The sequence below is a fragment of the Carassius gibelio genome, chromosome B3 (assembly GCF_023724105.1).
Source record: "Carassius gibelio isolate Cgi1373 ecotype wild population from Czech Republic chromosome B3, carGib1.2-hapl.c, whole genome shotgun sequence".
In the NCBI taxonomy this organism is placed as follows: Eukaryota; Metazoa; Chordata; class Actinopteri; order Cypriniformes; family Cyprinidae; genus Carassius; species Carassius gibelio.
The window spans coordinates 42,906,004-42,923,216 of NC_068398.1; the positions used below are offsets into that span (position 1 = coordinate 42,906,004).

A 17,213-nucleotide genomic window follows, 5' to 3' on the forward strand; every position below is an offset into this window, starting at 1 on the left:
CTCTCATCCACCACTTTGAAAATGAAACCAGCAAAAGTGAATACTTTTAAGTGAGGGAAAGTGAAGGCTATTTATATTGGTTCAAATGTAAGGGCAGTGCGTTAAAACCAAAACTAAAACAGGCAGTGATGTAGAAACGGTGTAGATTGACATTCAAAAGGCCCTTTTTACCGCCACACGTAAAAGTGTATAAAGTGCATTTGCAGCTTTTGACCGCTGAGTGGCACTTTAACCACAAGTTATCAAACAAGCGCATCAAAGCACATTTTCGCTAATAGATGTCAGTTTTGCCTCACTGATGTGTTACATTTGATGGCTTCAGTCAGGGAAAATGAAAGAAAAACACTGTAGTTAAAATATTTCATATTTAATATCCACAGACGAAAGTTTGGTACTTATGAAGTTATGTGCATTTTTTAGAACGAATTCAAGTAGGATAAATGTCAAGCCTGTGCCTGAACCTGTGCTTATATTTTCTAAGCTACATTAGATTTGACACATTTAAAGGTGTGCAGTATTATTTATATTATATTAATTATGCGTTATATTATTCAAAAGAAATTGTGGTTTACTTTACATTGGAGCAATAAAAGTGGTAGCCTATTTTAGGGGGGCTACATGGATTAATATGCAAAATGTCAATATTTTCATATATTATGCCTATTTCAATTTATAATTTCAATATAAATATATTTTTTCCTTTAATAAAACAATATGCATTTTTGATATTTGTTACCTGTCCTTTAACTTATTGGGGAAAAAACATTTGTCTATAAACTGATTAAGAAATTGTTGCATGTTTAAACATGAAGCACTGTATAATTTTGTTCCCATTATTTATGCCTAATTAGCCTAAAACAAGAAACGAATAAAATTAAACCTGCACGATTAAATCTTTGAAACTCTAAAGACTGGACGGATTAATAAAATGTCCTCACGATTAAACTCAAGTTCTCTCATTATAATCAACAAAATACACACAATGTAAAAAAGAGCTTCATTAACTGATGATAGCATATGGCCTAAAAAAATAAATAATCCGATTTATGATTTAAATCGATTTAAAAATCAATATTCAAATGACAGAGAAATTTTTCAAAACAAGTTTTAATATAGTTATAAACTTATAACTGAGAGAAGATGATAAAAAACTTTGATGTTATTAACTTAATGCTGGAAATACCTTTATTTTATTTTATTATTATTTATTTTTATTTATTTTTTTTGTTGTTGTTAATTCTAGCCCATCAGCTGTGCAAATTTTGTTTGTGAGGAAAAAAGGAGTACATTTTTGTCAGTTATTTTATCTAAACATATCAATTAATTTCTTCAAGATTTCAGAATCAAATAGCCTACTGATAATGTAGTAGCACTGTAAGATCACATTTGTTTGAATGCATTACTGCTAAAGCGATTGCGTGTGACTGTGCTGTATCTGTTTAAATCATGCTTTAACCCGAAAATAATCAGTAAAAGAAACAGACAAACTCATATAGCCTTTAACATCCCGCTCGACTAGTGCAGTCATTATAACCTGATCAAGCCATAGATAAATATGTTTAACATGAATTCTTGCTGAATATGCGTTTATATTCGGGCTGTTGTCATGAATTGTACTCGTGATGGAGGCTCGAGTCAGAATCACACCGCTCCGCTCATCCTTTGCTCGGCGGCGTGTCTCTGTCAGACTCGTGGTGAAGGGTTGAGCCACTCTGAACTACGGGAGAACTGAGTGGTGCGTCAGTGGATGTTAAAAAGAAAACAAACTGATGTAAATTACAAATTCGAGTTAAAAGTGATTTATCACCCAGCCCTACTTGGTTTCATATTAATTAATGAAAAAAATTATAATAAATGCAGCTGCATTTAAATGCAGGTGTGTAAAATATGTGCAAGATTTGCACTGCACTGATGGTAGATGTGCAGCTTTTATTCTTATTTATTTTATCTTCATTACAAATCTTGGTTGGTTTCATTTTGGATAATTGCACGTTAAAATTAATTTACGTTGTAATGCAAAATGTGAATTAATATGCATATGCAAGTATTTGTGCAAAAAGTATTAATTCGCATTAATGACAGGGCGCATTAATATTCAACATTCAACAATCTGTGAATGTTACATTTCTCTGTCGGAGAGAGCCAGCACTGTGAATTTCATCTTGCAGCAGACAAGAAAACATTTGTTTATTAATAAATAATTAAAATGTCTCATTTTTCACAATTATTAGGCTACTTCTGCATGTGCTTTGTTGCAAACTTAATGCATGTGCTTGAGCGCGGAATATATTAAGATTTGATTATGCAAATTTAATATAAACCTCTGATTAGTTGAATATAACAAATGAACGACTTGAACTAGAAAAATCTTATCTTATTTGTTTATAAAAAATAAAAATGGTAAAATGTCACAGTGGATGTTAAATAGCCTAAATGAACTTGTGTTAATAATATAATTCGATTTTTTACATGAAAAACTCCTGTATAAAATGGGACAGCAACCTTTATATCAAACATTTTTTAATCATCCACAGCTAAGCAATGCCAGAGACGAAATCACAGCGCCACTCCTTCCCCCGGAGGAGGGTCGGGTGGAAAATCTTCAGTTTATGTTTCTTTCTGTTCTCACAGCTGATCAACGCAGGGGCGCCCTAGCTCCACTCTGGGAAGTGGGCATCAGGATCCTCGACGACTGTCTCATTATGGCCCGGTCCCAAGAGGAGTTGTGCGATCACAGGGACTTGGTGCTCCGGCACCTCAGTCAATTGGGGCTTCAGGTCAACCGGACGAAGAGCAAGCTCTCCCCTGTGCAGAGAATCTCTTATCTTGGTATGGAGTTAGACTCTGTGAGTATGACGGCACATCTCACCAGCGAGCGTGCCCAGTCAGTGCTGAACTGCCTGAGTACCTTCAGAGGCAGGACAGTGATACCACTGAAACACTTTCAGAGGCTCCTGGGGCATCTGGCATCCGCAGCTGCAGTAACGCAGCTCGGGTTGCTTCATATGAGGCCACATCAGCACTGGTTGCACTCCCGAGTCCCGAGATGGGCATGGCGCCGCGGTACACATCGTGTCACCATCACACCGATGTGTCACTGCCTATTCAGCCCCTGGTCAGACCTTGCCTTTCTTGGGGCCGGCATGCCCTTAGAACAAGTGTCCCAGCACGTTGTTTTCACAACAGATGCCTCCAACTCAGGCTAGAGTGCGACATGCAACGGGCAGGTAGCTTCAGGGTCCTGGACAGGACCTCCACTGCTTTGGCACATCAACTGTCTTTAGTTGCTGGCAGTGCATCTAGCTTTAGGACGGTTTCGTCCGCTGTTGCTGGACAAGCTTGTGTTGGTCCACACGAAAAACACTGCGGCTGTTTCGTACATCAACTGACAGGGCGCCCGACGCGCTCTCACGACAGCTCACTTTCCCCGGGGAATGGCGACTCCATCCCCAGACGGTCCAGCTGATCTGGAGTCGATTCTGGGAAGCCCAGGTAGACCTGTTTGCTTCCCACGAGTCCTCCCACTGCCAGCTGTACTATTCCCTGTCCAAGGCCCCCCTAGGCACAGAAGCACTGGCACACAGCTGCCCTTGGGCTTTACGCAAGTATGCGTTTCCCCCAGTGAGCCTGCTTGCACAGACACTGTGCAAGGTCAGGGAGGACGAGGATGAGGTCTTGTTGGTTGCACCTTACTGGCCCACCCGGACCTGGTTTTCGGAACTCATGCTCCTCGTAACAGCCCCTCCCTGGCGCATCCCCCTGAGGAGGGACCTCCTCTCTCAGGGGCTGGGCACCATTTGGCACCCGCGTCTGGAACTTTGGAATCTGCACGTGTGGCTTCTGAACGGAACCCGGTAGACATAAGTGATCTGCCACCGGCGGTGATGGACACTATCACTCAGGCTAGAGCCCCCTCTACGAGGCAGGCCTATGCTCTGAAGTGGAGTCTGTTCACGAATTGGTGTTCTTCTCACCGAGAAGACCCCCGGAGATGCTCGGTCAGAGTCGTGCTTTCTTTCCTGCAAGAAAGGTTGGAGCGTAGGCTGTCACCCTCCACCTTAAAAGTGTATGTGGCTGCCATTGCAGCCCATCACGATGCAGTGGACAGCCGGTCCCTGGGGAGGCATGACCTAATCGTTAGGTTCCTGAGGGGTGCCAGAAGAGTACATCCTCCTAGGACACCCCTGATTCCCTCCTGGGACCTCTCTATCGTCCTGGCCGGACTTCTGAGGGGTCCCTTTGAGCCGCTGGATTCAGTCAAGCTTAAGATCCTGTCTCTCAAGACAGCGCTCCTGGTCGCGCTCACTTCCCTCAAGAGGGTTGGGGACCTCCAAGCATTTTTGGTAAGTGAATTTCAATTCAATTCAAGTTTATTTGTATAGCGCTTTTTACAAAATAAATCGTTACAAAGCAACTTTACAGAAAATTATGTTTCTACAATATTTAGTAGTAGCTAGTAGTTTGTGCACATTTGACAGGATTTTAGAAAAAATAATAATAATAATACAAGACGTAGTCAGCTAGACGATGAACTATCAATATTATTAAGTTATTATATGATTCAGTCACACATTTAGCAATAATTGTTAGTTCTGTTTGTTGATTCAAGGTTAGCATCATCTGGGGTCCTCTGAGGGTCAGCATCATCTCTTCTCAGGTGTTCTGGATCCAAACTGGAGCTTGTGTAAATCCTAGTTACCACGGGATGTAAATCCCGTGGCGAAACATAGAAACAAAATACAGACATCATTAGCATAGCTGCTGATCCAACAAAGTAAAATTAGTTTAACCCAAGCTAATGAATAGAAATGCAACTTTGAACAGATTCAACTACACTCACAATTAAAAAGAAACATTATTCGAATGCTTGGCGAAAGAGATGTGTTTTTAATCTAGATTTAAACAGAGAGAGTGTGTCTGAACCCCGAACATTATCAGGAAGGCTATTCCAGAGTTTGGGAGCCAAATGTGAGAAAGCTCTACCTCCTTTAGTGGGCTTTGCTATCCTAGGAACGACCAAAAGTCCAGCGTTTTGTGACCTTAGGGTGCGTGATGGGTTGTAGCGTGGTAGAAGGCTAGTTAGGTACGCTGGAGCTAAACCATTTAGGGCCTTATAGGTAAGTAATGATAATTTGTAACTGATACGGAACTTAATAGGTAGCCAGTGCAGAGACTGTAAAATTGGGGTAATATGATCATATTTTCTTGACCTCATAAGGACTCTAGCTGCTGCATTTTGGACTACCTGTAGCTTGTTTATTGACGAAGCAGGACAACCACCTAGAAGTGCATTACAATAGTCCAGTCTAGAGGTCATGAATGCATGAACTAGCTTTTCTGCATCAGAAACAGATAACATGTTTCGTAGCTTGGCAATGTTTCTAAGATGGAAGAATGCAGTTTTTGTAACATTGGAAATATGATTTTCAAAAGACAAATTGCTGTCTAATATAACACCCAGATTTCTGACTGTAGAGGAAGTAACAGTACATCCGTCTAGTTGCAGATTGTAATCTACAAGATTCTGTGTAGTGTTTTTTGGTCCAATAATTAATATCTCTGTCTTATCCGAATTTAATTGGAGAAAATTGTGTGTCATCCAATCTTTTACATTTTTAACACACTCTGTTAGCTTAGATAATTGGGAAGTTTCATCTTGTCTCGTTGAGATATATAGCTGAGTATCATCAGCATAACAGTGGAAGCTAATTCCGTATTTTCTAATAATATTACCAAGGGGCAACATATATATTGAAAATAGAAGGGGACCTAGGACGGATCCTTGTGGCACTCCATATTTTACTGATGATAAATGAGATGACTCCCCATTTAAGTAAACAAAATGGTAGCGATCGGACAGGTAGGATCTAAACCATCTTAGAGCCTGCCCTTGAATACCTGTATAGTTTTGTAATCGATCTATGAGTATGTCATGATCTATGGTGTCGAACGCAGCACTAAGATCAAGTAAGACTAGAAATGAGATGCAGCCTTGGTCTGACGCAAGGAGCAGGTCATTTGTAATTTTAACAAGTGCAGTTTCTGTGCTATGGTGGGGCCTAAAACCTGACTGAAATTCTTCATACATATCATTTTTATGCAGGAAGGTGCTCAATTGAGCAGACACAACTTTCTCTAAAATTTTAGACATAAATGGAAGATTTGAAATAGGCCTATAATTTGCCAGTACACTAGGATCTAGTTTTGGTTTCTTAATAAGAGGCTTGATAACCGCCAGCTTGAATGGTTTTGGGACGTGTCCTAAAGTTAACGACGAGTTTATGATATTGAGAAGCGTTTCTTCTGCTACAGGTAACAGCTCTTTCAGTAATTTAGTGGGTACAGGATCTAATAAACATGTTGTTGGTTTAGATACAGTGATAAGTTTATTTAGCTCTTCCTGTCCTATGGTTGTAAAGCGTTGCAGTTTATCTTTGGGTGCGATGGATGAAACTGAAGTGTTAGACGCTGTAGAATCTACATTCGCTATTGTATTTCTAATGTTATCTATTTTATCAGTGAAGAAATTCATAAAGTCATTACTATTTAACGTTGGTGGAAAATTTGAATCAGGTGGCATCTGGTAATTTGTTAACTTAGCCACTGTGCTAAATAAAAACCTTGGATTGTTTTGGTTATTTTCAATGAGTTTGTGTATATGGTCTGCCCTAGCAGTTTTTAGAGCCTGTCTATAAATGGACATACTGTTTTTCCATGCAATTCTAAAAACTTCTAAGTTAGTTTTTCTCCATTTGCGTTCAAGACTACGAGTTAATTTCTTGAGAGAGTGAGTATTACTGTTATACCATGGTACAGTACGTTTTTCTCTAACTTTTTTCAATTTGATTGGGGCAACAGCTTCTAATGTATTAGAGAAAATAGTGCCCATGTTGTCAGTAATTTCGTCTAATTCGTGTGTATTTTTGGGTACAATTAGCAGTTGAGATAGATCAGGCAGGTTATTTGCGAATCTTTCTTTGGTGGCTGGAACAATAGTTCTGCCCAGACGGTAACGCTGCGACATATAGTTAATATCAGTTATACGCAGCATGCACGATACAAGGAAATGGTCTGTAATATCATCACTTTGAGGTACAATATCTATAGCAGTAAGATCGATTCCATGCGATATAATTAAATCTAGTGTATGATTAAAACGATGAGTGGGCCCGGTGACATTTTGCTTGACTCCAAAGGAGTTTATTAGGTCAGTAAACGCAAGTCCTAATGTATCATTTGCATTATCAACGTGAATATTAAAATCTCCCATGATTAGCGCCTTATCAACTGTAACTAGAAGGTCTGAGAGGAAATCTGCAAATTCTTTCAGGAATTCTGTATACGGCCCTGGTGGTCTATACACAGTAGCCAGAGCAAGAGATACATTAGATTTATTTTGCATGTCTGACAGAGTAACATTTAGCAGAAGTATTTCAAATGAGTTAAACCTGTATCCTGTTTTCTGGGTAACATTGAGAATATCACTATATATTGTTGCAACACCCCCGCCACGACCAGTCTGACGGGGCTCATGCTTATAACAGTAGTTTGGTGGAGTAGACTCATTTAGACCAAAATAATCATTTGGTTTTAGCCAGGTTTCAGTCAAGCAGAGTAAATCAAAACTATTATCTGTGATCATTTCATTTACAATAACTGCTTTTGGTGCGAGTGATCTAATATTTATGAGCCCAAACTTTAAAAATTGTTTTTGTTCATTTACTTTACATTTTTCTGGTTTAATTACGATAAGATTTTTTCTAGATCCTACATTATATTTATATTTTGACCTCGCTATTCGGGGAACAGACACAGTCTTAATAGGTTTTACAGCGCAAGTACCTTTAGCATTTAAGCGGGTGGAACAAAACTCATCATAATGGTTATTTGAGAATTGTCTTACTAGTCACATGGAGCGAAGTGTCCTGGAGATGTTGTCAGAGAGAAGCTCCGCTCCAATTCTGCTGGGGTGTAATCCATCAGCGCGAAACAGTCTAGGACGCTCCCAGAAAAGATTCCAGTTATTAACAAATAGCAGTTTCTGTTCTTTACACCATGACAACAACCATTCATTTAAAGCAAAAAGTCTACTGAACCTTTCGTGTCCTCGTCGATACGTGGGCAGTGGTCCTGACACGACGATCGTCGCCGCGGGCGTCGTGCTGCGAACCGTCTCGATCAGGCTCCTGAAGTCCCTCTTCAGCGTCTCCGTCTGCCGCAGCGTGGTGTCGTTAACCCCGGCGTGAAGCACGACCGCTCTGGGGCTCTCGCCGTCCTTCAGGATCGCGGGTATCTGCGCAGAAACATCGAGAACACGAGCACCAGGCAAACAATGAGTGTGCACTTTACCTTCGGCTAACGTAGCACTTACGTGTCGGACGATGGAGTCTCCGATGATCACAGCGTCGCGTCCTGTCTCGCGGAGGGGAGCGAAGCGGTTCTGGATGGAGAGCTCGAAGGCAGGAGGGGGAGAAGTAGTCGCCCGGGACCCGGCTCGCGTCCTCCGATGTGGATGCACCCAGGGTCCGTGGTGTCCCGGCGTCGCAGTGAAGGACATCTGGGAAGATCGCGTCCTGGGTGCACCGGGCCTGCGCAGAGAAACACACGGAGTAGACGTGGTGGGACCGTTAACAGCACGCTGTATACTTACCCCGGACTTGTGAGCGTCAGCCCGGGATGATTCCAGCGCGGCTCTCCGTTCTCTCAGCTTGGCCTGCCTCTGTTCCAGGTCGCGAATCTGCTTCCCCACGGCCTCGAGCTCGAGCTGCACAGAGTGGAGACATTCATCCGCCATTAAAGCAAGTAACAGTGAGTACAGCAGTGGTAATGTGTGAGAATAGAGTATTAGCAATGTAAGCGCAGTTAGCAGCAAACACGCTTGCTGATGCTAACTGGCTAAAAGCTAATAGCGGACCCGGGAGATCAAAATAAAACTAGTGATAGCGAGGCGCTCTGATTGTTTTTGTTGTAGAATACAATAGAGGATATATTCACGCGTTATATAAACGGAAACAATGATGTATAAAATAGATTTTTAAGTTAAAAATAGTCAATGAAAAGAATATAGTGACGGAGCTCAAACGCAGTACAGCCGTCAACAGCAAACAGCAAACAGGAAGGAAGAGTGCCTTGTGTTCGTGCCGGCCTTCTCTCATGTTGTCCTGAGACCCCAGCCTGGATATGTGCCCAAGGCTCCCACCACTCCCTTCCGAGACCAGGTGGTGAACCTGCAAGTGCTGCCCCTGGAGGAGGCAGATCCAGCCTTGGCATCGTTGTGTCCCGTAACAACGCTTCGCATATACGTGAATCGCACCCAGAGCTTTAGAAGCTCTGGGCAGCTCCTGGTCTGCTTTGGAGGTCAGCAGAAGGGGAAGGCTGTCTCTAAGCAGAGGTTGGCCCACTGGATAGTGGAGGCCATCGCCTTGGCTTACCATTCCCAAGGCGAGCCGTGCCCCCTGGGGGTGAGGGCCACTCCACACGGAGTGTGGCCTCCTCCTATGCGCTGGCGCACAGCGCCTCTCTGGCAGACATCTGTCGAGCTGCGGGCTGGGCGACACTCAACACCTTTGCGAGGTTTTACAACCTCCGTGTGGAGCCAGTTTCTTTCCGTGTGTTGGGTAACAGGTAATTAGCGGGAAGGGCTGGCTGGGTGTCACGCTTGCTGCGCCATTCCCCCTAACACAGGGATGCGAGCGCCTTTCTTCTCCCAGTAGAGTTCCCCGGTTGGCGCACCCTGGTTGACCATCCTCCAGCACCCTCGGCAGTCAGACTTGGCAGAGCAGTCTGTCGCAAGGCCCAGTACTGGTGTTAGCATGCCCGGAGTTCCGGTCAGCCCCTGTACTGGGCTAGGTGTTCATATGGCTTGGTTCCCTACAGGTAATCCCATATGTATATTCTTCCACGGTAAGGTTTCCTTCTTGGCAAACCCGTGTCTTCCCTTGACAGACCCGTTCTGTCAGTCTCTTCTGGCAGCCGTTCCATCCCTACTCTAAGGTAGGACCTGCCTCAGAGACCCCTTCCATATGTAGTACTGCCCCCTGGGTCAGTCCATATCAGTATCTCCACATGTCACCTCCTTATGGGTAGGATGTGGTCTCCGTAGTGACCTTTTCCTAAGGCTCGCTTCCCCATTGTCTTGCCAAGCTGAAAGGACAAATAGGGAAGATTTGAAGCAATCTTTTCTCTGAAGGTTGAAATCCCTTCCATTAACTTTATGTGGGCAGAACAGCAGCGTGGCCTTCTCCAGCAGTGATGTACTCACCCTTTGGCCCCTTCGGTAGCAAGGTCAGTGAATTTGCGCTGGGGCTTTGGGAAGGTTACAACCTTAAGCATAGCTTTTGTGGCACGCCAGGGCTTGTCGACAATTGCAGTGCCACAGGGTTGTGATGGTGTTCAGGTTGTGGCGTTTTTCATAGGACCCCATATGTCGTTCGATATAACTCGTAGTGACTGACAGATAGGGAACGTCTCGGTTCCCTGATGGAGGGAACGGAGACGTTATGTCCCCATGCCACAACCTTGAACCATTCGCTGTTGCCGGGACACGTTCTCGGCTCCTCAGTGTAAAACCTAATGAGTGGATGAACCTGTCGCCTTATTTATACCCGTTGGCACGGGGAGTGGTTCAGGTATGTTAATCCACTTGCCAATTTTCATTGGCGTTTTCTCTTAAATTCAGAGATCATTGGCCTCCCAAGTGAGACCCCATATGTCGTTCGACAGAACGTCTCCGTTCCCTCCATCAGGGAACGAGGGTTACGTACGTAACTGAGACGTTTTAAAAAGTTTGAGAACTAATGGTTTAAAGCTTTTTAAGAACTTTTCAGTAAACCCTTCCTTCTTTCCCCTTGTAGAGTCATCAATGATCCAGCTTGTTTTTGAAACATTGGTAAGAAATTGTTCATCTGCTACATTGCAGTCACTTCTGGTAGAGATGCTTTGACCTTTTGTGATAGGTTTTGATTGTGATTAGTTTAATAAAAATGTACTGAATTTGATTGTACGTATTTTACTACACTGTATTGCTAGTGTTCTGATTAAAACAGTGTAACTGGGGGCTCTGAAAACACTGCTTGTGAATAATTTGTTAATATTGTAAATTTTCATTTGAATACATTAGATACGTGTTTAATGAATAGTGTTTAATGAACACGCTGCAGTTTTCCACAAGTTCATCAAACAACCGCAGTAAGAATATTTCATCAAGCACGGTGAGTAATGGCTTCTCCTACAATTGTTATTTGCACCTCTTGCCACATGTACAGTTTATCTATCTCTGTCGCTGATGAGGGATTCACATGTGATAAATGCAGGGAAACAGTTAGGCTGACAGAGAAGATTTCAGAATTAGAGACACGCATCCAAACTTTAATTGAGGACAGTAAGAATGTTAGGGATCTAGATATGGCTTTGGATGCGTCTAGCTCAGGGATTCCTGTACATTGTCCGGTTCCAGCAGAGCCCCTGCAGCAGGGCAACTGGGTGACGGTGAGGCAGCGTAGTCGTGGGTCAAAACACCGCTCTTCTGTTCCGATCAAAACATTAAACAGGTTCTCCCCACTCAGTGATGCACCCACTGAGAAACCTGATGAAAGTGCTCTAGTTATTGGTGATTCTATTGTACGGAACGTGAATATAAAGACACCAGCCACCATAGTCAAATGTTTACCGGGAGCCAGAGCGCCTGACATCTTGGCAAATTTAAAAGTGCTGGCTAATGCTAAACGTAAATACAGTAAGATTGTTATTCATGCCGGCGCTAATGATGTTCGACTTCGCCAGTCGGAGATCACTAAAAATAACTTTAAAGAGGTGTGTGAACTTGCAAGCACGATGTCAGACACTGTAATATGCTCTGGTCCCCTCCCTGTTTACCGTGGTGACGAGATGCATAGCAGATTGTCATCACTCAATGGCTGGATGTCTAAGTGGTGCCCACAGAATAACATAGGTTATATAGACAATTGGACGAGCTTTTGGGGCAGACCTGACCTGTTTAAAAGAGATGGTCTTCATCCCTCATGGGGTGGCGCCACTCTTCTGTCTAGAAATATGGCAAATAGTCTTAGTGTTTATACTTGACTAACTGGGGCCCAGGTCAGGAAGCAGACAGACTGGCTAAACCGACCGTCTGCTAGCTGCCTCCCGTCACAGAGGTCAGTTAATTCTCAGCACATAGAGACTCTTTCACCTAGATATCACACTATAGAGACTGTGTCTGTTCCACGAACTAGAAAATACAAAAAACGTCCAAACCAAGTTAAGGTTAACAATTTAATTGAGGTTCAACGAATAAAAAACAAATGCAATATGGATAAACAAATGATAAAGATTGGCTTATTGAATATCAGATCCATTTCTACGAAAACACTTTTTGTAAATAATATGATAACTGATCATAATATAGATGTGCTCTGCTTGACAGAAACCTGGCTAAAACCTGATGATTACATTATTTTAAATGAGTCCACCCCCCAAGATTATTGTTATAAACACGAGCCGCGTCTAAAAGGCAAAGGGGGAGGAGTTGCTTCAATTTATAATAACGTTTTCAGAATTTCTCAGAGGGCAGGCTTCAAGTATAACTCGTTTGAAGTAATGGTGCTTCATATAACATTATCCAGAGAAACCAATGTTAATGATAAATCCCCTGTTATGTTTGTACTGGATACTGTATACAGGCCACCAGGGCACCATACAGACTTTATTAAAGAGTTTGGTGATTTTACATCCGAGTTAGTTCTGGCTGCAGATAAAGTCTTAATAGTTGGTGATTTTAATATCCATGTCGATAATGAAAAAGATGTATTGGGATCAGCATTTATAGACATTCTGAACTCTATTGGTGTTAGACAACACGTTTCAGGACCTACTCATTGTCGAAATCATACTCTAGATTTAATACTGTCACATGGAATTGATGTTGATAGTGTTGAAATTATGCAGCCAAGTGATGATATCTCAGATCATTATTTAGTTCTGTGTAAACTTCATATAGCCAAAATTGTAAATTCTACTTCTTGTTACAAGTATCGAAGAACCATCACTTCTACCACAAAAGACTGCTTTTTAAGTTATCTTCCTGATGTATCCGAATTCCTTAGCATATCCAAAACCTCAGAACAACTTGATGATGTAACAGAAACTATGGACTCTCTCTTTTCTAGCACTTTAAATACAGTTGCTCCTTTACGCTTAAGAAAGGTTAAGGAAAACAGTTTGACACCATGGTATAATGAGCATACGCGCACCCTAAAGAGAGCAGCCCGAAAAATGGAGCGCAGCTGGAGGAAAACAAAACTAGAGGTATTTCGTATTGCTTGGCGGGAAAGTAGCATATCCTACAGAAAAGCATTAAAAACTGCTAGATCTGATTACTTTTCTTCTCTTTTAGAAGAAAACAAACATAACCCCAGGTATTTATTCAATACAGTGGCTAAATTAACGAAAAATAAAGCCTCAACAAGTGTTGACATTTCCCAACACCACAGCAGTAATGACTTTATGAACTACTTTACTTCTAAAATCGATATTATTAGAGATAAAATTGCAACCATTCAGCCGTCAGCTACAGTTTCGCATCAGACAGTGCACTATAGACCCCCTGAGGAACAGTTCCACTCATTCTCTACTATATGAGAGGAAGAATTGTATAAACTTGTTAAATCATCTAAACTTACAACATGTATGTTAGACCCTATACCATCTAAGCTCTTAAAAGAGGTGCTTCCAGAAGTCATAGGTCCTCTTCTGACTATTATTAATTCCTCATTGTCATTAGGATATGTCCCCAAAACCTTCAAACTGGCTGTTATTAAGCCTCTCATAAAAAAGCCACAACTTGACCCCAGAGAACTAGTTAATTATAGACCAATCTCGAATCTCCCTTTTCTGTCCAAGATACTAGAAAAGGTGGTATCCTCACAATTATATTCCTTCTTAGAGAATAATGGTATATGTGAGGATTTCCATTCAGGATTTAGACCGTATCATAGTACTGAAACTGCTCTCCTTAGAGTTACAAATGATCTGCTCTTATCATCTGATCGTGGGTGTATCTCTCTATTAGTTTTATTGGATCTTAGTGCTGCGTTTGACACAATTGACCACAACATTCTTTTGCATAGACTTGAACACTTTGTTGGCATCAGTGGAAGTGCATTAGCATGGTTTAAATCGTACTTATATGACCGCCATCAGTTCGTAGCAGTGAATGAAGATGTATCATATCGATCACAAGTGCAGTATGGAGTACCTCAAGGCTCAGTTCTAGGGCCGCTACTCTTCACGCTTTATATGTTACCCTTGGGAGATATCATCAGGAAACATGGTGTTAGCTTTCACTGTTATGCTGATGATACGCAGCTCTATATTTCCTTTTAGCCCGGTGAAACACACCAATTTGAAAAACTAATGGAATGCATAGTCGATATAAAAAATTGGATGACGAGTAATTTCTTACTGCTAAATTCAGAAAAAACAGAGGTGTTAATCATAGGGCCTAAAAACTCTACTTGTAATAACCTAGAACACTGTCTAAGACTTGATGGTTGCTCTGTCAATTCTTCGTCATCAGTTAGGAACCTAGGTGTGCTACTTGATCGCAATCTTTCCTTAGAAAGCCACGTTTCTAGCATTTGTAAAACTGAATTTTTTCCATCTCAAAAATATGTCTAAATTACGGCCTATGCTCTCAATGTCAAATGCAGAAATGTTAATCCATGCATTTATGACTTCAAGGTTAGACTATTGTAATGCTTTATTGGGTGGTTGTTCTGCACGCTTGGTAAACAAACTACAGCTAGTCCAAAATGCAGCAGCAAGAGTTCTTACTAGAACCAGGAAGTATGACCATATTAGCCCGGTCCTGTCCACACTGCACTGGCTCCCTATCAAACATCGTATAGATTTTAAAATATTGCTTATTACTTATAAAGCCCTGAATGGTTTAGCACCTCAGTATTTGAATGAGCTCCTTTTACATTATACTCCTCTACGCCCGCTACGTTCTCAAAACTCAGGCAATTTGATAATACCTAGAATATCAAAATCAACTGCGGGCGGCAGATCCTTTTCCTATTTGGCGCCTAAACTCTGGAATAACCTACCTAACATTGTTCGGGAGGCAGACACACTCTTGCAGTTTAAATCTAGATTAAAGACCCATCTCTTTAACCTGGCATACACATAACATACTAATATGCTTTTAATATCCAAATCCGTTAAAGGATTTTTAGGCTGCATTAATTAGGTAAACTGGAACCGGAACACTTCACATAACACTGTACTTTCTACATCATTAGAAGAATGGCATCTACGCTAATATTTGTCTGTTTCTCTCTTGTTCCGAGGTAACCGTGGCCACGAGATCCAGTCTGTGTCCAGATCAGAGGGTCACTGCAGTCGCCCGGATCCAGTACGTATCCAGACCAGATGGTGGATCAGCACCTAGAAAGGACCTCTACTGCCCTGAAAGACAGCGGAGACCAGGACAACTAGAGCCCCAGATACAGATCCCCTGTAAAGACCTTGTCTCAGAGGAGCACCAGGACAAGACCACAGGAAACAGATGATTCTTCTGCACAATCTGACTTTGCTGCAGCCTGGAATTGAACTACTGGTTTCGTCTGGTCAGAGGAGAACTGGCCCCCCAACTGAGCCTGGTTTCTCCCAAGGTTTTTTTCTCCATTCTGTCACCGATGGAGTTTCGGTTCCTTGCCGCTGTCGCCTCTGGCTTGCTTAGTTGGGGTCACTTCATCTACAGCGATATCATTGACTTGATTGCAAATTAAAACAGACACTATTTCAACTGAACAGAGATGACATAACTGAATTCAATGATGAACTGCCTTTAACTATCATTTTGCATTATTGAGACACTGTTTTCCAAATGAATGTTGTTCAGTGCTTTGGCGCAATGTATTTTGTTTAAAGCACTATATAAATAAAGGTGATTGATTGATTGATTGATTGTCCACTTTGTTTCCAACCTCACTGTTGCTGAACTGTAAAGTGAAAATATTGTGTGATTTATTTTGCATTCAGTTTTCAATTAAATATATTTCACAATATCAAAGTTATTGTGAAACATTGTGAACATACCTAAACTCACTGGTTAAATCTTATCTGCCCTCCAGAAATTTGCGCTCTGCAAGTGAAGGACTCCTTGTAGTGCCATCCCAAAGAAGTTCAAAATCACTCTCACTGTCCTTTTCCTGGACTGTGCCCAGCTGGTGGAATGAACTCCCAATCTCAATTCGTACAGCTGAGTCTTTATTCATTTTCAAGAAACATCTAAAGACTCATCTTTTTCACCAGAACTTAACCAACTAATATTAAAACTTTTCCTTATTTTCTTGTCTTTCTTATAAAAAAAACCTGGCTATGTGTTCTGTTCTAGACTAACTGAGACTTGTCATGGCACTTGTATAATTTTGTTGTTCTCTTGTTGACCTGACTGCTTCTATTGTTCTCATTTGTAAGTCGCTTTGGATAAAAGCGTCTGTTAAATGATTAAATGTAAATGTTTATACAGGACGGTACAGAAAGCACACGTGGGAGAGAGTGGAGGGGACGGCGTCAGAAAGGACCTTGCGCAGGGACACTTTCAAGGATCACCCGAAGGACAGCCACACTATGCACGAGGCTGTTTGTTCTAACATTTTAGAGTCCCATTCGGTAGTAATTCTGCCTTCCCCATGGTAAAGAAGACACAGTCCGGGGGGGTTCCCCTTAGTACCCCCCCCCCCCACTCGGGGTGCTCTCTCTAATGCTGGGCCTTTGGAATTGTCCTAATCTTCCCTCCCCTTACAGCGGTCCTGGTTGAAGGTTCCCATCTCTAACTGTGCAACACATTTTTATTGCACAAATGTACACATCTCTTGTAATGAGACACATTACTAAAACGTGTTTTTGACAGAAACTGTAGTTTTCCACCAAAATAAAAGATCGACTGGTTTCAGTCCTAAAGGTACAAGGGTTTGTCTTGCAAGTGCTGCAAAAAATATGCATTTATATGCAAAAACATTTTACAAAAACCCTTAAATATTATTGTATTTGGATTGTTCTACTAAATGTTTTTAACAATACATCCATGCATACTCATAATGCATAAGAAAGTTTGGGATCATTTTTGGGAGTTTTATACAGTATTTTTCCAAAATAAAACTGTTGTTTTACAATTTTGAGCATGTGGTAGTTTTTTGAAGTTGATT

The 17,213-nt window shown here is 41.7% G+C and overlaps 2 protein-coding genes across 4 annotated transcripts; one reads left to right on the top strand and one right to left on the bottom strand.

The window, feature by feature from the left end:
• Positions 1–4,354: 4,354 nt before the first annotated feature.
• LOC127952726 (uncharacterized) lies at positions 4,355–9,080 on the bottom strand. Of its 3 annotated transcripts, XM_052551432.1 has the most exons (3): positions 8,651–9,019; positions 8,372–8,588; positions 6,721–8,293 (listed from the first exon to the last, which is right to left on the bottom strand). In XM_052551432.1, exons 1-3 carry the CDS (start codon positions 8,792–8,794, stop codon positions 8,232–8,234), a joined length of 423 nt encoding a protein of 140 aa, XP_052407392.1. In that variant the 5' UTR covers positions 8,795–9,019; the 3' UTR covers positions 6,721–8,231. The 3 variants fall into 3 exon arrangements, with proteins under 3 accessions (XP_052407390.1, XP_052407392.1, XP_052407391.1); XM_052551430.1 differs by adding an exon at positions 4,355–4,691 and having other exon boundaries at positions 7,904–9,080; XM_052551431.1 differs by having other exon boundaries at positions 8,372–9,012.
• A 2,068-nt stretch (positions 9,081–11,148) lies between these two features.
• LOC127952728 (uncharacterized) lies at positions 11,149–14,543 on the top strand. Its single transcript, XM_052551433.1, has one exon. It carries the CDS (start codon positions 11,218–11,220, stop codon positions 12,079–12,081), a length of 864 nt encoding a protein of 287 aa, XP_052407393.1. The 5' UTR covers positions 11,149–11,217; the 3' UTR covers positions 12,082–14,543.
• The last annotated feature ends 2,670 nt before the right edge of the window (positions 14,544–17,213 follow it).

Excerpts from the sequence above, each read along its gene's own strand:
- LOC127952726 (XM_052551430.1), bottom strand. The coding sequence starts at position 8,794 with ATGGCGGATGAATGTCTCCACTCTGTGCAGCTCGAGCTCGAGGCCGTG.
- LOC127952728 (XM_052551433.1), top strand. The coding sequence starts at position 11,218 with ATGGCTTCTCCTACAATTGTTATTTGCACCTCTTGCCACATGTACAGT.